Source organism: Pollachius pollachius (assembly GCF_949987615.1).
Source record: "Pollachius pollachius genome assembly, chromosome: 2".
Taxonomy (NCBI): domain Eukaryota; kingdom Metazoa; phylum Chordata; class Actinopteri; order Gadiformes; family Gadidae; genus Pollachius; species Pollachius pollachius.
In genome coordinates, this window is record NC_136935.1 from 11463982 (window position 1) to 11486481 (window position 22500).

General features: G+C 42.6%; 1 protein-coding gene across 2 annotated transcripts in view; it reads right to left on the reverse strand.

Annotated features, from left to right (window-relative positions):
• The window catches only part of LOC307070767 (cGMP-dependent protein kinase 1), a gene marked incomplete at its 5' end in the record, with an annotated part of 71169 nt that overhangs the window by 11180 nt on the left and 37489 nt on the right, over positions 1-22500 (reverse strand). For both annotated transcript variants that reach the window (XM_079729405.1, XM_079729404.1), the window contains 5 exons: positions 603-668; positions 7185-7279; positions 8773-8850; positions 10368-10431; positions 13702-13807. In XM_079729405.1, coding sequence (XP_079585531.1) covers positions 603-668; positions 7185-7279; positions 8773-8850; positions 10368-10431; positions 13702-13807 — 409 coding nt within the window. The remainder of the gene's footprint in view (positions 1-602; positions 669-7184; positions 7280-8772; positions 8851-10367; positions 10432-13701; positions 13808-22500) is intronic.

Sequence of the window (22500 nt, forward strand, 5' to 3'; positions counted from 1 at the left end):
TCTTTCTCTTTCTCTCTCTCCCTCTACCTCTCTCTCCCTCCCCCTCTACCTCTCTCTCTCGTTCTCTCTCTGTGTCCGTCTCTAAATTTACAACGTGCATACAAGGAAATGAGCTACTCTGCTTTTTGGTAACGACCTAGGTAAAAGTTAATGGGCCATATCTCACAAGCTAATTCTCACATGACTATAGAACATCATGTATCGTGTATTTTTGTTAGATCCATTCATTTGCAGTATGATGAATGTTACAAAATGGGTGTCGGTTGGGTCACTGTTTGCATCTAAGGGAAAAATGATTGCTTAGCCCCAAAGATGTTGCTATAATAAGAAACGTTACCTTCGATATTACCGCTTTAAGCTAAAACGTTAGTACCATAGGATAATTCAGGATATGAGGGATTTTTTTTTTTATGAGGAACGTGGCAGTTTCAAACACAACAATGTTGCCCCATGATGACAAAGCATTTTGCTATTAATTAATAAACAAGGATCATAAAACCATAACTATCATCATAATCACTAACATTGCTGTGTTCCTGACACGACGGTGGCCGTCTCAGGAGCACAGTCACCGTGTACAAGCCCTATCACTTGATACTCACTCTCTGTCGATGACCAGACAGGTGACGGTCTCAGCTGCGATGACATTGGCCGTCCGAATGTCCTCTCTGGAAACAAGACGCACATAAGACACCATGATCAGACACAGTGGAAAAACACTGGACAAAAAGACGAGACAAGTAATGTCAATCTATTCCATTTAAATTGACCACCAATAACATTGCATTTGAATAATAATGGAAACCAATACAACATACAAAAGGTGGAAAAGTTGGGAACTGAAGGTAGGCAGTGTTGAATCTTTTCAAAATCATTTTTCAGAATGAATTATTTTTGTTCCAAATTTATTTATTTTTTCTCCAGTTGAACAAGTCTGTTTTTCCTGAATTACATTGTGCTTTCTAACTCGCTTCAAACAGAGCACAGAATAACAGCCATACTCTTTGCTAGGGGCCAAATCTGGGTCATCAGCCTCCGAATCTAGTGCTGATTCTTCAGACGAGTCCCCCCAATCACACGAGTCTTCCGAATCCGTAATCCAAGAGTCCATCGCTCCTCCAACAGAATCTCTCCTGAAAGCTATTCTGAACTATGAAGGGAAGACGATTCCCGCACAGCGATCCGTCAACAAAAACCCTGTCTGAACTACTGCTTCTCTTACCGCTCGAAATAGGACGTTTATACCGCTATCGATTAGCCACTACTAGTTCAAGATATAAAGTCTCATAAGGTTCATATTCCATAATTTCCAAGAAGAAGATTGAGTTTGAGGTGATAAATAGTGGCTTCACTTGGTACTCCGATCTTTCCCGGCCAAAAGCTCATCCTGTGAAGAAGTATTACATCCAACCAATGATCGATGTAGAAGAGAGACAAAGATGGAGTAGAGGTGTGTAAAAAAAGGACGGCAACTCGATTCAGAGAAGCTAGGAGAGTGGAAAATTGAGGACTGTTCTCTGTCTCTCTGTCTGTCTGTCTGACCGGACTCGGACACATAGCAACGTAACTCTTTTGGTTTGAGGTGACAATCCCGTCTTGTACTTTCTGAACTGCCTCTCCTGTTCCACACACACACACGCACGCACACACACACACACACACACACACACACACACACACACACACACACACACACACACACACACACACACACACACACACACACACACACACACACACACACACACACACACACACACGCCCGCATGCAGTCAGATACATATGGGGATTCAGACACACACACAAACACACACCTGCACATACACACCCAAGCAACACACACACAGAAATAGACCCATCTGAACAAACACACACACACACGCTCTTGTTGTCTATCCTCTCTCTCTCGCTAACTCTCACTCTCTGTCTCTTGCACTGTGTGTGACAGTGAAAAAGGTCACAGCTGCTGGGGGAACAACAAGGTTTAAAGAGAAAGCATCAGTGACAGAAGAGGGGGAACGAAGAACAGAGGAGAAACCTAGAGAGGAGGGATAAAGTGAGACGAGGGGGAAAGAGGAGAGAGAGGATAAAGGAACAGTGAAACGGAACAGCTTCGGGGAAGACATTCTGCCCTTGTTGTAATATAACATCACTACCGTTGTTATGCTTGTTTTCACTCGATAGAGATTTTAAAGGAGGCCAGCGATTGCACAGAGTGTGGTTGGCACAGTTTTATCAGAAGGCCTACATCTGTCATTGGACGGTGTGAGATTAGGTATGTGCCAGTGGCCGTCCGACTTGCATAGTGTTACTTATCAACAGCCAGCAGGATACAATTGCAACTGCCGGTTCACAGCATGTTGGGTCTCCAGGCTACATGTTTGTTTATCTGGGTTAGGAATTAAGAGCATTAACCAGATATAGAAAGCCGATATGAAGATATTTCATTTCCAGTGTTCTCGCTAAATATAGACATTGTCAGTGTTGTGCCTGAACGCGTTCACTGAACGAAAGTTCATGAACTCGTTCATATTTTGGGCGAACGTGAACTGAACGTACTGTATTACTGCCTGATGAACGTTACTGTGAACTCGTTCATTCTGGTGTCAGTGAACGGCAAGCTCACTCGGTTTAACTTCGTTCAATGGGGGGGTTATTTCTCTATCAACACGGCGGATGCGCGCGCAGATCGCCGTGTTGTTTGACCGGTTGCCATAGTAATCTCCGTGCGGTTCATTTGCAGTTGAGGTGTTGCCAGCTTACTGTTACATTAAACTGTAATCAGAAAAGGTGGTTATATGCTATAGACCCTATAGTATCTGTCATATAAAGGCTGGGACGAATTTCATATTATAAATATGTACACTTTATTTTGAAAGTATAGACCAGCGCGATTCCCATTGAAACAAAGTGCACGGTGATTATTCTTCGAAACGAGAGCTGTTCAATTGTGGAAAATGAATTAAACTGTAATCAGACAACGCGGTTATATGCTATAGACCCTAGTGTATCTGTGATATAAAGGCTGAGACGAATTTCGAATTATAAATATGTACAATCCATAACGTTAGCTCTCTCTGGCTCATAGCTCAGCGGACTAGAATATCTCATAGAATCATTGCTTGTTGGCCGGAAACGGAAAGGGGGGCTGTTCACGTTTGGTTGTAGTCTTTTCGCTCGGTTCTCCGTCTCATCAGTAGGGCTAGAACCGAGCGAAAAGACTACAACCAAACGTGAACACTCCCCCCTTTCCGTTTCCGGCCAACGAGTAATGAGTCTTCCAACAGAAATCAATGGGATTTACAAAATGCGCTAAATGTGCAATAAAACACGATAGAAACCATATTTTGCTACGATACTTGATTCAACCACTCTATATCATCCTAGACAAACCACAAAGGGGGCTCAATGTTCAAAATACCAGAAAAAACGAAAAGCTCACAGCAACATATTGAAAAAAAGAACTATGAACTAGTTCATTTTTTGGAACTGTGAACTTAGTTCAAAATTTTGAATTATGAACGTTTAACTGAACTAGTTCATTTTAAGATTTGTGAACTGAACTTTGAACTAGTTCACGAAGAAAGTGAACTTTCCCAACACTGGACATTGTTTAGATATTGTTTTGATGAACTAGAAAAGGTTGCGGCTCAGCAGACCTGATATCATCTTCGTTCCAGTTTGTGTAATGTACGCTGTGTTTATTTGAATCAATGTTTCTCTGAGATTTAATGACACTTGTATATTGTGTTGGAAGTCTGTAGTTTAAAGTTCAACAGGCATAAGGAGTCCCCTCCTTCAAACAGTGACATACATAATCTTTTAAAAAAAAAAGTTATGTTAATTGTAATGAAGTTTTGCATGCTATCAATGCGATAAGAGTAGAGCATTGCATAATATGATGACGTAGTATTTTTCATAAACTCAAAACGCTGAACGCTTACATGACACAACATAAGCTTAACACAACATTAACCTTCACTGTACTCTCGGCACCATTGCAAAAGGAGGGTTTTTCCCTCAACAGGTTTTCCGAGGTTAAATATATGTGATATAAAATAATGATGACATAAAAAGCCAAAACGTCAGCATTCCCGCTACCACATGCCATCATGACATAAACGTCAGAACATGTGAAAACATGTCAAAACCTAAAATAATTCATGGTCGTAAGCTCTGTCATTCCTCGCCACAGGATAAAATAACCACATGTCACATCTCACGACTCTTGGCGCACGTACCCAGCACTAACAGACACTCCAACAGTGGTTGTGTCACCATTTATCAGCGGTTAACAGAGAGAGCTGAGCGTTAGACAGCGGCGTCTGTCACACCACCTGTTCTCCTGATCTACGATCCGTGTACCAGCTGTGGAGCCCCCCGACTGACTGGGGTGGTCTCATTGATCCTGGGGGGCTTTGATGAGTCCCGTGATCGGCTGTGCTAAACGGCTCATTCATTAGCCATCTGGGAAGGGGACTCCTCCCTCATCAGGGTTACTTACGACTTCCGTCGGATGCAGGTGGATGCACGCGCACACACACACGCACATGAATGTGCAATGTGCATGCTGAATAAACATGTTCACTGAACACTTGTTAATACAGACAAACACGCACAAATTGAAAGACAAACATGAAGGAACATACATACATTGTTGTAAGAAGAGCAGTTGCTGAAGCCTTACCACACATTGAAACGCGCATGCAAACATACACACACAACACACACTACTTTCACACAAAACAAACACTACATACACTATCTGCACCACAGACATAAATAGCAACCATAAATCTGATAGGTTGTTGTGTTTATTGTTTTCTTTTCCTGGAAACAAGTGGCAACAGGAAAGAGGATCTCTATTAGTTTAATGATACACGAACTGTATGCTTAGTATGTCTATGCTAGACATACATGCAACACAATACCCCTGAGACTGTTCCACACACACATACATACAGACACACAAATAATCATATACCCCACGCACGCACGCACATTAACTAATTCATTCATTCATTCATACATGCATACATACATACATACATACATACATACATACATACATACATACATACATACATACATACATACATACATACATACATACATACATACATACATACATACATACATACATACATACATACATACAGATACAAACAGACACGCAAACAAACACACCACCAAGTATTTGTATACCACACACACACAAATACAAATACAGGCTCACACAAACACACACATTCAAACATACACAAACACACACTCACGCACAATTGTTTACACAAAATCAAATGCAACCGGTTTGCAGACACACAACGCAGAATAAAGGTCCAGCATCCTGCACACCTTAAAAAGCAAAGGACCACCGCGGCACCACCGCTGACTTTGATTTACACTGTGTACACACAGGGAGGACACAGATCAAAGGCATCTTCACGAACAAGGTCCCTTTCAGGAGACCCTTTTTGAGTTTTGCGAGGCCACTCTCACTTAACTCCTAATGAGGAAGCAGGGGAAGCCGCGGTGATCAAAAAGCCTTACGTTGAACGTCCTGGTCCCGCTGCTATATTTAGATCCAGAGACAACAGGGGTGACCATCAAAAGGTGTATTTGAATAGAATAAGCCCCTTGCTGCTTGTGACAAACTACAATACCCACACTTTCAGCATGAGATGCAGGACGAGATGGGGCCACTCAAGGGTACATAGATGAGATGTTCTACACACCTGTATGAATAGCTGTTTAAAAGATTCACTTTAATAATCAGTTTTGGAGCGCCTGATAACGGTCTATGTTTACCTCTCTATATTTAAGAGTCAGAACCACCAAATATAATTATTTGCGCTGCCATAATGTAGTGGGGCTGGGTGTAAAAAGTGTTTCTACCCTCAGTGTTGATTCCCTTTTTAAATGACAATTTGAATTCTGTATAAAACCCACACATTCATTTGTATTTAATCTAATGCTACATTAAGAACCTTTAATATAGTCACAGGTATGTTTCTGTCACCTCTTTCACCACTTATTGTATGCTGAAAATTACTTTGAATAAGTTATGCAGGCCATAAATTGTTATTCTATACCGTTTCAGCTCGGCATCGTAATTGCTGCTGTTAATCAGCCAGTTGCCACAAGATGGCGCTGCGTCCTTCCAGCAGTTAAGGAGTAATCAGGACAATGAGTCTGTGTGACTTCAACCTTCGTTCTACCTCGTCTCACCTTTTCTGATTGTTCAGACTCAACACTTTTACTCTGCGGTTCTCTGTCTGCTCTTAAAAATGGCTGGAACCATGAAACAGGACAAACAACGTAGGTAAAAATAACATGGTCCGGAAATCCTATCCCCTAACACTTTTTTGTTTAATTTCAGGTCAGAATTCTGTTCCTCAAGCTTTATTTAAAGTACCATAGACAATCATTTCTGAAATAAGTGTTGGTGGTAGTATATGATGGAGCCTAGGCTGCTAGCATTTCTTGTCACAGTTTGTTGATATTAATGCGTACATCCTTCTGTTCGTTAGCCAGCGCTTTTCATGGACTCTCGCAGAACAAACCAAGAGTGATGGGCCTGACCAGACAGAGAGCCAGACACCACCACTAACACCTTCTGAGAGACTGGAGGAGAATATGGAGTTTTTGTGCGGTTGGGGTACAGCATGGCACGACACTGACTCTCAAAGCATTCTTATCATTAAGCACCTCACCGTGCCTGTGAGGAGGAGAGAGTGAGGAGCCATAAAGAGGAAGAAGGCTTAAGATATAGGAAGGCCACACAAGGAGAGGAAGACTTATAGAGTAAAAGATGTATCAGAGAACTTACCAAGGAGGTGGAGAAGGGCAGAAAGAGAGACGGACAGATAGAAAGGCAGACGGGTAGAAAGAGTGTTGGAAAGACAGACCGAAAGACTTGGGGATAGAAATACTAATGGAGGGAAAGGCTGAAAGACGACCAAGTGAATGACACATTCAGACAGACAGAGAGTTAGAGAAAAAATTTAAAAAATAAGACAGAGAAGGATAGAAGGTCAGATGGAACCAAAAACTGAGAGACAGAAATATACAAACGACAGCCAGACAGACAGTCCAACAACACAAAGATACAGACGACAGGCAGACTGAAAAAGAGGTTGGGGGGGGGTGTCCAAAAAATAATAGAAAAAATGGAGGACTCTTACCCCTGGAGGGCCTTCTCCCCGAACCAGTCCCCCTTCCCCTGGGTCCGCAGGTAGACGGGCTCCCCGTTGGCCTGGTCTTCCCTGGTCACGTTCACCTGGAGAAGGAGGGGCAACAGGTGAGAAATGACAGAGGATTGGCAGAAGCTTAGGGGCAGTGATTTCCAGGAGGTACGTGACGGCGGTGGCGGACAAGATGGAAAGCAGGTAGTCATTTCAATGGGCAGTCATTTATTTGTTTATTATATTGACCCTACTAATCTCACGGCTGGGTTGCCAGCCCATTGCAGGAATATCAAGGGATAAAGAAAATACTTAAAGGAGGACAACATATGAAAAAGAAAAAGGACAAAACTAGATATGTCTGAGGATTATGTGTGTTTGTGTGTGTGTGCATGTGCGAGGTGTGTGTGTTAGTGGGAGTGCGTGTGTGTGTGTGTTTGTGTGTGCGCACTTGGGTGTTTGCATGCATTTGTGTGTGTCTGTGTGTGTGTGTTTAGAAATAAACTGTAATAAATGGATGGGATAAATTAGTTGAAGGAGAAAAAAATTGGCGGCAGCAGCAGCAGTGTGTAAAATTAGTAAAAAACAAGAATGGGCAGAGCTGGGGGCATTGATACTAGCAGGGATTGCCATATCAATCAGATAAAGACCAAATGAAGGGTGCAGGGCACAGGAGTAGGCATTCCATTTGACCATAATACCTCTCAGCAGTAACTAGCGGCAAAGATGGCCTGCACAAAGTTCCCACTCTTGTGTACACAAACCAGTTAAAGGACAACCATCATGCCCAGCTACTTTATTATCCAACACCGGACAAGATTGCATCACATGGGTGCTGTGAAAAGATTGTGGTTTGTAACACCTTCCCATTTACATGTAAAATGAATCCTGGAGAAGTCTGGCCGTGTGACAGGCAATCTTTGAACTTTTCTATGATTTTTGGCAGAAACAGATGGGATGTTGCTGAATATTTCACAGCACAGGACTGAGGCGGAAGGTACTTTCTCCCGCTTCTGTAGATTTCCTGTTCTCCAAAGGATGAGCAATAGGTCAAGGACGAGGGCATTCACATTACTCGTGGGTTAATAATCACATTTCCTGGTCACCAAGCTTGTGCGCATGTGTATGTCGCTATTGGTCAAGCAAAATGCCTCTGAAGCTAATGTGCACATGCTCAATACTTTTGGACCGGCAGTGATACCTGAGTTGGCCTTTCCAAAATGTTTGCCGTAGCCCGGAGAAGGCGCTAGTGTATGGGGGCTTTGCTATTATGACAAATAAATATGGCAAATATGGCAAATGAATGACCCACAGGATGTGGATTCCATTCAGTTCCTCGATGACCTATGCACACATGCATGATGATGGCGATGGCGATGAAATGTCTGTTCCAACCCTTTCCCACAGAGGGGTGTGTTACATCTCCTTTCCGGTTCTAAAACTGAATGAAGATGTTACCCACATCATGTCTGAGGATGTTTGGTGGCGCTCTCTGCCATGGCGGCTGTGTATTACTGATCGATGCAGGAGGGGAGGCGGTAACTATGGAATCAGGTGGAGAGAGAGCGAGAGAGCGAAAGAAACTCACCTTTCCCTTGCTGATGATGAAGAAGGTGTCTCCCCGCGCTCCTTGCCTGATGATGTACTCTCCATCTTCATAGTGTGTCTGTCAGGAGAGGGGGAGGAGATGGGGAGAGAGGAGGGCAGGGGAGAGGGGGGAGAACATGGAAGAGAGGAGCAGAGCAAGGGCAGAGGAGAGGGGGGAAGGGAGGAGGGGGGAGAAGGATAAGGGGGGAGGAAGGCAACAGCAGAAGGCAAGAGAGGAGAGGGGAGGAGGGCAAGAGATAAAGGGAGGAGAAGAGATTGGAGGAGAGGAAAAGGGAGGAGAGGAGAGGAGAGTTGGTGGGGGCAGAGGACAGAAGAGAATGGAAAGGGGAGCCGATGACGAAAAGGAGGGGAAGAGAGAATAGAGGAGAGGGGAGGGGAGGAAAGGAGCGTTGAGGACGGGGAAGGAGAGCAAGGTGAGAGGAGAAGTGAGGTGAGGTGGGATAGGAGTTGATTTGGAAGAGAAGCAGAGGGGAGAGAGGTGGAGAGGAGGTACATGAATAATATGTGATGAGTACAGGATTAGATAGGATGAGAGGAGAGGGGGAGAGTAGAGGGTGAAAAGGGGAGGAGAGGAGAGAGATGAGTATATTTGCACATCCTGATTCTCACTGTTCTTTTCTCTTGAGCAGTGGGGGGTGAAATACAGTTGCCTTTAATGAGGATCATAACCGCTTTTAATAACCCATATATGCACCCAAATGCTCTCAGGATAGTCATACACAAAGTGAGAAAGATTGAGCGAACAATATACGTACGCAATAATTTATTCAAATCGAATAATGTGAGGACCGTCTGGAATACTTTTGTTAGTAAACGATTTCCTGTTCTAATAACTTTAGGAGTTAAGGGCATGGTGGATACTCCCTCAATGATTTAATCTATTTTGTATTTTCGTTGAAGCAGTTTTACAAAAAAAATGAATATGGAATGGATAGAACAAAATGAGAAAGCAAACATCATCTTACAATGTTTAAAAAATGCAAACGTGCTTTATCACCAGGGGTGGGAGGGGTGGAGCAGGGCTTCCAGGAAGTGCATGTCATAAACCAATTCCCTATTGGCTAGTGGTTGATTTACATACTGCTTGTTCGCGGAACAAACCACCGCTGCGCGATAAGCCCCCTCTCTGAGAAGTATTAAAACAACACATGAAAAATGCAAACACTACGGCGCACTACATTAACATAGAAACCCGGTACTTATTAACGAACCGCCCCCCTCAGGATGAAAGTGCTCCTCAGGATCAACGACGCATGAGCACATGAAGACGTCCCCCAGAGACATGTCTGCCATGTCACATGGCTGTATTCTCCATGTTAACCGCTACAGCTGATGCATTTAAAGAGGATGCTTCCCGCACAATCTGGATACATTATTAATGCTACCAGGCAACCAAAGCTTTGATTCTCCTTGTTTTTTTCAGCTCTAAGCGAAAGGCTTCCCCATAGGGTCCGGCGTTGTATAACCTTTTAACCTTGTGCGTTTCACTAGCTTTACAAAACGTAACAACTATAGAGAGGCACAAAGAAGGAGAACAGAAGAACGACGAGAGACGGGGTACTAGGCAATGCTTACCTCTTCAAGGACGTCGGCGAGCTTGCTCAGAATGTCCTCCTGTAGGCCGTGGAACGTAGGAACACTGCGGAACAAAGGAGAGCGACGGATGAGTTATTAATCAAAACAAGAGGAGAGGGAAGAAAGAGTTAGTGAGGGTCACCTACTCTGTTTTGTTTTGTCCTGACCTCCCGAATCAGACTAGATTATTGTTGTATCGGTGTACATCGGAGGCCAGCTCCCCGAGGTCACTACCACTTACCTCAGATCCCAAGGTTGAATACACAAGCGAGTGGGGGTTACCATATTTGTTAACCGTTAGTTGTTTGCCCTCTCTGCCCTCATGAATGATATCTGCCTGTTATCAAAACAGGATATCTATAACAGGGTGTTGATCTTGTAAAGGCTACAGCCATTAACCATTGGAACAGACACAGCAGAAAAGGGCCTCTCAGTGTCATCCCGGTCGTTCACCAGGCCTTGTAAAATTAATCAGAGGCCATTCAGCCCACCCACCCCACAAGCGGCTAGTCTCTGTAGAGCTCTGCTGATAGGAGAGTCGAGCATCGGTCAGCTAGCCAGCTGGCTCTCTCAACACCACAATCAGGACTGCTTTTTTGTCCCAATATTTTTCCAGAAACGTTAAATCCAAGTTGTGCAGCCTTTTAAGGCCTCAAGGCAAATTTAAAATATTACTTAATAATACCAAATATCCAAGATGTAGGTCATTGATTGACCTTTCATATTTCTAAAAACCCAACTCAATACTGATACTTTCTTGTTCAAATGAAGTGCAACATAACTTCATGTGAACGTAACAATACGAAGAATATGAGGTGTGTCCCTCTCACGGATATACAGCTTAAACAAGCCCTGAACCCCAATTTCCTGTGCGCTAAACCCTGTGTGAAGTAGTACTCCCACATGCTCAGCATCAGTGGGTGGACGGCTGTTAGGGCGGCCTGATAGCCAGAGGCGCCTTCTCTATCCAAAACTGAGCGGGGAGGGGGAGAGAGCGGATTGATATAGCTCACATAACCCTGCAAGATAATCTTCTATTAACTCTAACTACAAACACAATTGATGTGACCCACAAGCTTCTATTATCGAATTATAATCTAGTATATTTTATGGTTTCTGTTTACTTGTTTTAGTTAAATTGCTCAAAATCCTTATTAGTCATGATTCATTTGAGATGGATACTGAACTGAGCGGTTACTAGACACCAATTCAGTCTATGCATTGTCTGTTTTTCATATATGTTAGATGGATATGTTAGATTGTGTTTGAACAAGAAGATACAGCCATGATGTTATTGGCACAGAGAAGACTTGTTCTTCTGTGTAGGTGTTCTTATTGGTGTTCTTATTGGCCTTTAAGGAATATCGGAAGCCAATGTTTTTTGGAGTGAAAGCTGTGTGACTGTATGTTTGAACCCAATAACCCATGCCCAAAGTTATTAATTATCTCCTGTTGCAATGGCCCACTATCAATGTTCTATTGTTAAGCAGACTTTTCCCCTCTCTCAATTTACTATTATTTATCAGACACTTTTATCCAGAGCAACTACCAGTGAATTGAGACATTAAGGAGGCGGTTTAGGGGCATGTTAGCCTGGGAACCAGGCAAGACTTGCAGGCTCATGTTTCCTTTGCTCTGCAGATAAGGTCTGGCTCCCCTCCCAAACAAAAAGATTTCTGCCCATTACGAGATATACCGACCAATAACAACCGTTTATCTAATGTGAGGCGGGATAAATATGATAATTAAATCTAAATATTTTTTCAACAAAGATGGCTTCCGCTGATGTCTGTTGTTTACTCTTTCGAGACAGTGTTAAACGAGCTGGACGGTATATTTTCACTAAAAGATGAAGAACTGCAGATGTTTTTTCGTCGATCAGTTCTGAGTCTGCTGTTTCGGTTGCTATGATTGGTTGTAGGCCTATCCAATTTTGTCCAAAGGCCTTTTGGTGTGCGCCCGTTGGTGACGCACTTTGGAAATTGAAAATTAACCGAGAGGTTCCAGACTTATTAAGTTAGCAATTTGTCTTGTGATGCCAGGCTGGGGGCATCTTGCTGAAGGATGCATAAATGTTAGGCTACATACTTGTGGATTGAAGATAGTGCATTCAGTGTGGGTATCCAACACCCTGATAACTACACTATCGTAACCATCATTTCATAGTTCAGTGCCACTCATGACCACCAGGTGCTATATTATGAAGTTTTCTTCCTGCAGAGTTAAGGCCACAACACGCAATGCTTCTGGTAAAGTGAAAAGGGGCATCTCTCTCTAAGGTCAAAAAAACAGCTCACTAGTTTCCTGTATAGTCAGCGTTTCATATCCACCCACCTGTCTGAGATTGGAACGGTCTGTCACCCTGCTTGTGAGGCTGATTGAAATCACAATGATGCATGAGCCTTCTGACCTGCAGCATTATCTATAGAGCACACACACACACAGACACATACAGGCAGACAAACACACACACACACACACACACACACACACACACACACACACACACAAGCACACACACACACACACACACAGTAACACACACATGTTCATGGACACACACACACACACACACACACAAACACACACAGATACTCAAGTGTTCACACACAAACACCTTGCTGGAAGGTACGTGGAGAAAGTCAATAAGATGTAACTCGTGAGCAAACTTAGTGTGTACACAATCTGCCTCTCTGTTGAAGTGAAGAGGCAATAGACTCTCCCCTGCCCCCTTAATACTGGACTTCATGCAGAACATTTTCATACTTTATTTATTCTTCTCTAAAGCCCAAGACACGACGACTAGCTCTGTTAGACGCCATCAAAGATCAGGGGAGATGAGTCACAGAACGTTTCAGATTGGCGCAAATAACTTTTTGCTTCAACTTCAGGCGAGTCCATCTTTCTATTGGGTAGTCTGAGACGGAGCAAACAATTCCCCATTTGCCTTTAATGTGATAACCCGCCCCTGTTCCCTCAGTCTTGCTTTTCAAATCTTTATGGTAATACGTTCTCCTTTGAACTGAGAGGGGGACGGGGGCGAACAAAGACCAAGGAGACAAAATGGAATTGGGAGAGTCATTTTCATTTTTGGTGGAAAATGTATAGCAGTGAGCAATTGAACGAGCAGCGTTTTTCAAAAACACCCGGTTCAAACGTGACGTCACTCAGTGGGGGGGGGGGGTGGGGGGGGGCGGGGGTGGCGAACAGAAAAAATTAGGAGTTTGAGAAAATTGTAATAAGAAAAGGCTCAGGAGAAATTAAATCAGTGTCGCTATCTAGGTCATCCGTCTATATTTTTGTCATTGTGGGATAGATTGTCTGCTTGGCTCACCTTTTCAGAAACTCCATGTACTCTGTGTGTTTTATGAGTCCTGTCCTCATCATAATCGTCTGGAAGCATTGCCGGTCAATGGCCCACAGCTTGACGTTCGTAAGAGCTGAAGGAAGAGGAAAATACAGTGTTGGAGAGAGAACGAAAATGCTTTTATGGACACAGCACGCAGACACAGTGGAAAATACTTCTTTTGTTGGCTCTCAACCTTCATCTCTTTTTAATACATGCCATTTGGTGTACCCTTTTATCTAAAGTGTTCTAAAATAGGATGAGTGCGAAGATTCCCAGCATGGGTTAGAATGTGTAGGAATGCAACTCCTAACCATGAGCTTGTTAGTGTCATGCTCTGCCAATGGAGCATGACATAAAGGCATAATGTCCATAATGTACACCTTATGGAGTCATCTGGAAACCTGGATTAGCCAAGCAACATAGATAACCCTAGCAATTAATCTCATTTTAAGATTCACGTCTATCTTTTATTGCAAGAGCAAAAGCATAATTGCTTCCATCATTTTGTTAAAATATCTTATTAAAACAGATGTTGTCTCAACTGGACGGATGGTATTCCCCATAGTTTGATTTAGGTGGTTGATGTATTCTCTTGTGGTATTTCCCCCTAGACAGCCAAGTGGATATACATGACAAGCTTTATCCTTACACAGGTCATGATGACATCACACTTGCTGGTCTAGTTGTCCACCACTGGGAAACAGAAACATAATGACCACACAGGGATGGGCTAGTTTCTTCTGGACAGGTTTTTTATGAAATGTTCTTTTTCGGATACCAGCACAGAGGGAATGTCGGAATGTGTGCATGAGAACTTCTGATCAACCAACCATGTCCCCCCAAAAGGTGCACTTAAAGAAACATACAGTGATAAAAACAACAAAAGAAAACCCAGGGATTTATCCATAGTTGTGTATTTATACGGCAGCACTGATGATCTACAATCTGCAAGTCATTGATTAAAAAATAATAATGAACACTGTGGTGTCTATTCAAAACAGGGTCATTTTACGACTTATTTTATGTAAACAATCATTGTGTTACACTTCATTTATGTAAACACAACCCCAATGCATGGCAGGCTAGCTATGGAGGCTAATGGTTTCATAGCTTGGAGAAACTCTCAAGGATGTGTACGGCTAACGTTAACACAGAGCTCCCGGAACATGAGGTCACCATGTAAATATTAATAAACACAATACATAAACATATTGTGCCTCAGTTTGTAGTCAGACAGTGGTCGAATGAAACGGGAAATCAATTCTGTATTTTAATAGTTTCTGGCTTTATTTATCCATACTTATCAGCTTGAGTACATGGTAGGCACACACATTTAAGTCAAAACATAAAAACATACCAGAAGCAAGCTCAAAAAAAGGATAATACATGACATACTACTCTGTGGAGGGAATAACAAGCCCACAAGTAATTTCATATTTTCTCCCCACTTAACGTTTGGCCACAAAAAAAAGAATCTAAATCGGGGCAACACCACAGGAGATCTACCCTCATTATGGGAGGTCTGATGCTCGCAGAAGAGAGACCCCCACAGAATCTTATGTTCCCCCTTCCCCCTGTCCTATACCCCTACCCTCTAGTAAATCCCACAAACCAACATCAGTACACGCAGAGACACAAATAGCTCCCCCCATGCGGTCTGTGCAAAAAACGCAAGCATTGACGCACAGAGTAAGCAGCAATTATCATAACCTACAAAGTTGGCATCCATCTATCCATACGCATAAGCTCCAACCCATGTAGACCGGGTACACTGAATGCTAAAGGGAAATGCAACTAAATCTAATCAGTGAGTTTCACAATGGACAGTGGTACTGCCCAGGTCAACAGAGATGCCAAGATCAACTATTCCACATAATCCCAGCCCGCCCCCAAGGCCTTTTCTAACTTTTAGGGTGGAACAATTAATCCAGCTTTATGGAGAAGGTCATGCTATTTGTCCACAAGTGGATCCATAGAAAAGTAAAATGTAGTAACCCCAGCCACACAGTCTACAGCTTGAAATGAAAGAGAAAATATGTGATGTTGGTCTCATAGATATTATCGATTTTTAGTTTATAGGTATTATAAATGTTCTATATATTGTTTTTACATTTTTAGTATTTTAATTACTGGTGTGTACTTTCTGCTGTGACACCCTCATTCCCTTTCTGCGATAAATAAAGTGTATCTGATCTTATCCATCTATCTTATAACAGTGTTGGGGCAGTAGCAGTCCAGCCAATCTCTCTTCTATTTCCCTCTGTATCGCCTGCTTGGTCGTTCTTAGTCAGCATGCCAGTCAGCCAGGTATAAACAGACCTATAGGTGACTCATGTGGGAGGCTATACAGCTGAGCCGCAAACCAACTTCAGCAGAATTGCTTGGTGGTAAAGTGTGGGAGGGAGGGCTGCTGGGAAATAAGAATTGTGGAAGCCCACCTCCCCGCCCCCAGTCAAGCAAAGTAGGTAAATATGTTTTTTTTTGTGGAGACTCTTGATGTTTCAATTGCTGTGAGACTTAGGGAGTCATTGTAAGCTAGTGAGGCGGTTAGCTCGTTGCATGCTTGACAGTTCTTGCAAAATAGAACCCGAATTTGGTTCCTCCCAATCGTGCCTGTGTTTGTCAAAATGATATGAAAACACGATATTCTGTTGTTCAAATCAGGATCCTCGTCAGAAAGTCTTAATGCACTTACCTACCATGCTTCTAACACAATCTTTTGTCAAGTTATTTTAGATTGTTTCAGTCGTGTGCGTGGTGTGATCAAACAATCCCAATATTAAATATAATGTTTCAAAATCCCATTACAAAACACATTTGCATTCAGTTCGTCATGGTATCGTACAGTAATCAGTCACAGAAAATGTACCACAAACTATCATATATACACGCAAAGGGCTGTTACATTATACCGCTGTCAACCTCAAAAGCCAGTTTGTAATTATATGACTTGTTTCTTTACAAATTGAGCCCAAGAGACACCGAGGCGATTACAAACCCAGAGTCGGAGCAGAGACATTTTCAGTTATAAATAGAACAGTTACAACAGTGGGCCTAAAACTGCTGCCATGGGAATCATTACTCCCAATCAGATAAAACAACATTGTTTGGTTGATTGTTGAGTGTGGGCAGGTGACTCTGTCTCTCTCTGAATGGCTCTGTGTTAGTTTTTGTGTGTGTGTGTGTGTGTGTGTGTGTGTGTGTGTGTGTGTGTGTGTGTGTGTGTGTGTGTGTGTGTATGTGTACGCGAGTGGTTTGTGCATGCATGCATGCATGTGTGCCTGCGTACGTGTGTGCATTTGTGTGTTTGCATGTGTCTCTGCCTGAGGCAGGAACATAAGCAACAGCTCAACAATACTTTGCAAAGAACAGTTAGAAAAGATGAAAGGCACTAATATATAGTATATACTAATATATTCTAATATTATCGATCTGTTCAAATATTCCAACATCTTTATTTCCATCTCTTTTTCTCTCTCTTGTTCTCTCTTTCTCTTTGTCCCATTTGGCCTCTATCTCTCTCTCTCTCTCTTATTATAACCCCGCCATGCACCAGACTCCCATTTGTCAACCTCACCATGGCTGCAATTAAATCATTGTTCCATGAAGGGGCGGAAGTGTTGGGAAACCTTGGGAATATTGATCATCACCAGCCGGCCCAGCTGAGAGTTATCTCGGCCTGCTGTAGGCTATTAACAGACTCACTAGACTGGATTTAACATGAGGCACTTGCATATATTGCATACTATTAACCTGGGGTGATGCTGCATGGCCAGGAAGGGGGAAAGTCCTTGAGCAAATGAATGTGGGCGCCCATCTTTAGAACGTGCTAAATTAACTTCTTGCTCTGGAACGGTAGACCCGCCGGCCCTGAGATGATACTCAGAATCTGTCAAAGTACACCCACTCGCTTATGTCCTAATTCCGCCTCTGTGACTGTCTTGGCAGCCATTGTTGCCGTGATCCCTTCCCATTGTCAACGTGTCGTTTCACTCTTTTTTGTTCTGAGTAAAACGCACACACAGACACATGTGCACACATGGGCAGGCACAGAGACACATCGACGCATCTGCACACACCCACAGGCACATATGTGTGCACAGACAAGCACACGCACCAGACAAACGTCAATAATCACAAGACCACACACACACACAAACACAGACATGCACAAAAAACTCCAAAACATTTAATAAGACTGAAAGATCACACGACCACAGGAACTCCATTCCCCAGAGTCCTTTGCTCCACATGCTTTCCCAGAGCATTAAGTGAGCACATTCAGCTTTGGAAAATAGCCTAACTCTCTAGTCTCACCACAGTATTGCTGCCTGCTGCGTTCTATTACATCTCACCATGTCTTCTGAGTCATTTCTCACACCTTCAAATACTGGAGACTTAAATCCAACTATGCAACATTTCATGTATTAGAACAAAAGGCTACCCACTAAGACTTTTGAAAAGATTTGAAAATGGATCAGTACTTTATAAGTTCACGTCAATTGAATTTGTATAGCCCTTAATCACAGTTTGCCTCAAAGGGCTTTACATGGCCTACATTTTACCACTCCCCATAACACTAAGCCTTCTAAGGGCAAGGAAAAGCCACCCTCATTATGGAGAGAATAAGAACCCTTGATGAGGAACACAGAGGATGGCAAGGAGCGCAATAGGTTCCAAAATGGAGGGATAAGAAGAGTTTAGGGTCTTCAAGAATAACATCCAGGTACCAGATGGTAGGATGGTATCTTCAAAGCAGTTGTCGAGCGCATTGTCGAGCATTGCCATGCTCTAAGGGATGCCTGTGACTCCCCTTCACGTTTTTCAACCACTTTACAAAGTGAGTGTACTATAAAACTCTAATCCGGACTTGTGACTAGAATATTAGGCTTCCTCATGTTTTTTTGTTGAACTTCAATTTATGAATAAATTTCTGCAAATTGGGGAATACGTCTTTCACTATCACAGCCACACGCTAAAAGCATTCCCCTTGGAAGCATTTTGAAAAAGCGACTTGCAATGGAATATACATTCAGATATCTAAACTTCCTCAAGCGACGTGAAAGGGACATTTCCGAGGCTGATTGAACGGCTCGCTTGTAGCCGAAAGAGCAGACCAGATGAAAATAAACATTTTGTAATACATGAATACATTCATTAATCATGGAGGCAGACGTCTGGGATTCTTATCATACACTCATTACGGGCACATTAAGGGAGACCGAGTATTTACAATTGTAACTCTCTTTCCATTTTAAACGGAATGAATTGTTGAAATAAAGTGGTTCGCGAACGTCAGCTCTATTGGCAGAATGCTGCAGGGCTCTTAGGGAGGGACCCTTGCCCAACAGGGGCCCCAGGCAGTAATCGCAACAACCCAAAACATTTTTAACAAAATATCTGCTCACATCAGCGGAGAAAACCAGAAGCAGTTTAGACATTAAAATGTCGCTCATGGAGAAAATAGCCCAGCATGCATAATCGCCAAAGTCTCAAAGTCATAAAAGTGAATTATTTTTTTATTTCCGTTTAATTTTGGTGACGACTGCCAAGGCAACCGTTGGAGCGAAGTGGGGGGGGGTTGAGGGTGAAGAAGCAGAATGCGAACAATGTGAAACGCCACAAGGACAATGTGGTCCACAGCGCTGCACTCAAAGTGTTCCGCTAGCACATGTTCTGCTAGCGGCCATGTCTGTCCCCCCTTGGTTTTGCAATAATAATGTTAATCATAACAATAATAAATCCCATTCGGTGCACGCTTTTATCAAAGAATTCTCACAATATCACAAGTGCATGTCTCCATGATCCCGGTGCGAATCAGAGCCTTGAGCCAGGCAGCGTTTATGCCATGCTCTAGCAGCAGAGTTACTAATCCTTTTTATCAAATCTATTTATAAATTAGGGATAGTCCAATCCAGCCCAGAGACAAACCATTGATTATTTCATTTTAAAATCAATCATACAAATCTCTTTTGTTAAATGTTCATTAAGAAGGTGAGGTAGTTTTTTGTTAATAGGCTAGGACTTCTATTCTTAGCTATGCTAAATAGATGAGGGGGCTATTTTAATGAGTATGCTGTAACTGCATGTACATTTATCTTTCCGTTATAGACAGAGTCAAAAACGGTAAAAACGGCAACCTACATTTCACACATTGAGATGCATTTGGACATTCACTTAGGGACTATTTCTATCGCATTAATAATTCAAAGATAAGGTTAAGAAAAAGCATACCAGAGGAACTGGGCTTGACTCAAGGATGTAGAGGTTCATGTTTTGGCTTTCTGTTGGGGCAGGCCATTGCTAATGTATATTAAAATCTCTGAAATATTCAAATGAAACCGAAACCAAAAATATTAAGCAGAAGTCTCTGGAGTAGTTCTCCCCTGTGCTTTGCGATGACCTAGGGTCTCATTTATAAAACTGTGTGTGGGATCGTTACTAAAAGTGTACGTACGCCCAAAAGCCAAGTTTTGCGTGCGCCAAAAAATATTCAGACTTCTAAAACCCTGCGTACCTCTAAGCAAACTTTGCTTTATAAATCACAGAGTGCCTACAAGTGTGCGCAGCTGAATCAGCTTCACGTTCCGCCCTGTACACGTCCCTTTTCAACCATAAATGGTCAATGCAAACGACCTCATGAATGCGATCTGCATATAAAACAGACTCAGATGCAAGTATTATGTCTTGTCGGAAACAATGGCAGAAGGACTGAGAAAAGCAAAAAAGCGAAATTTCACGGAGGTTGAAGTGGAGACACTTGTGGGTCAGGTGGAGGCCCGAAAAGTACTTTTGTTGGGCGGCCACGGGATTGGGATCACTAACAACAAAAAGCAGAGTGAGTGGCAACATGTTGCTGCTGCAGTGAACTCTGTCAGTGGCACGGAGCGCACAGTCCCAGAATTAGAAAAGAAGTGGTCTGACATAAAGGTACATGTTATTATGTACCAATGAACCGTTATGGTCCCTGAAGACCCTCTCCCTCCGAATCCTGCCATTTGCATGGTCCTCCAGCAGTGCCATGGTGCAGCATTACGTACGGGGCTCACTGCTGTATTTATATGGTTATGGTAATAAGGCTGACCGAGAACACCTTGGATACTCAGTTTGTAATCACCCACGTTAAATGTTTTTGAACATAAGCCCTTTTTAATGCCTGATTTGTCATGAAAAGCATCAAGAGAAACGGACAATAATATAACGATTGTGATGAGGAGTATGTGGCTTGGTTTTCCACACTTGGGATTTAATTGACATTTGATTATGTGTTTACAGTGTCACATAAAAATATTATGTTATTGACACATGTTGGACAGATGCTTTATTCCATGCAGTCGCGCCGTCAGTGGACAGTATGGAGTGACGGGATTAAATATAGAGAATTTTGATTTAGAATTTTCATTTCGATTCTAAGGAGATGTTTCTGGAGTTATAACTGAGAAATAACGCATTTGACTTAGATTATTCTGATTACAGAGATTTAACGCATGACATGGGTTGAAATTAAATTTATGAAGGGTGATGACAAAACATAATCGTTCTTCTCACTCTACATTTCTTCAGTCTGACTTCATTTCACCACCACACTGTCTGTGTCGCCAATTCTCCTTTTCCTCCAAACCATGTGTACACATGGGTCAGAGTTTGCTTAGGGCTGCGCACATTCTCCCGTCAAGTTAGTTTTTTATAGATCACAACCTTGGCGTGGAAAGTCACGTACGCCACTTTCAGCCCTGTTTTGTGCGTACGCAACGGTTATAAATGCGACCCCTGGTCTGTTTCTTCTGCGGGTGTATGCCTATGAGATGGCCATTAGCCTACTTGTTGATGCAAAACAAAATGCATTAGAGCAGGGGTCTTCAACGTTTTCCAGGCCAAGGACCCCCAAACTGATGGAGAGATGGAGCGGGGACCCCCTACTTATATATTGTATAAAATTGTGTTTTATATTAAACTGGTCCTATAGTGCAATGTATAAATGTACCTTGTTATTTTGCATTCAATACTAAGATATAAAAATAATACACAGGTTCATATATTCATGTTTTTATTTTGAACATGTGCAAGGTACAGTGAGTAGGGTGGCCATGCCACTGCCATTCATAAACATGACATAATAAACTGATACCTGCCAAGATCACTAATGTCTGTCAATTGCATGTAATCATGCATAAAAGCTATTCAAATGGACATTTTTAAAACATAAATGTGGAAACGAATATTAGTGATGTTTGTTAGTTTCTTTCTTGGCACTCGCAAGTAGTCCGGTAACTTATCAACCCCAGCGTGTCCGGTTGCTAAGCAACGTCAACGTCTTTGGCAGACTATTTCTCTGCTGATCACTTATTTTCATAAGCATAATGACCGGCGTTCTGTACATTATCCCTTGCATAACAGCACTCTCTCTCTCTCTCCCAACAGTCTTGGCTGTGCACTCTCATCCAAATACGTATTGTTTGCAGCGGAGGAGGGGGTAGACATAAAGACCGGACGAGAAGCTGACGTCGCTGTGCTGTCCTTCGTCTTAATTGATGGAGCAGGCAGAGAAAAGCTCTTTCCTGCTGGGCTTTCATTAAAATCAAATACATAAAAATGTCGCAGCCAGTCCAGATGTGTCAGGTGTGCGCGAGAGACATACGAATGTACGCTTGCCACTTTTGTAGATGCCATATATATAGTACATTCAGATCGCATGATAGGAATAGATCTATTCCGATTAGAAATCGGATCAAAAGTGTCCATGTAAACGCGGCTAGTGTGTTGGATTCATGTTGATGTGTATTT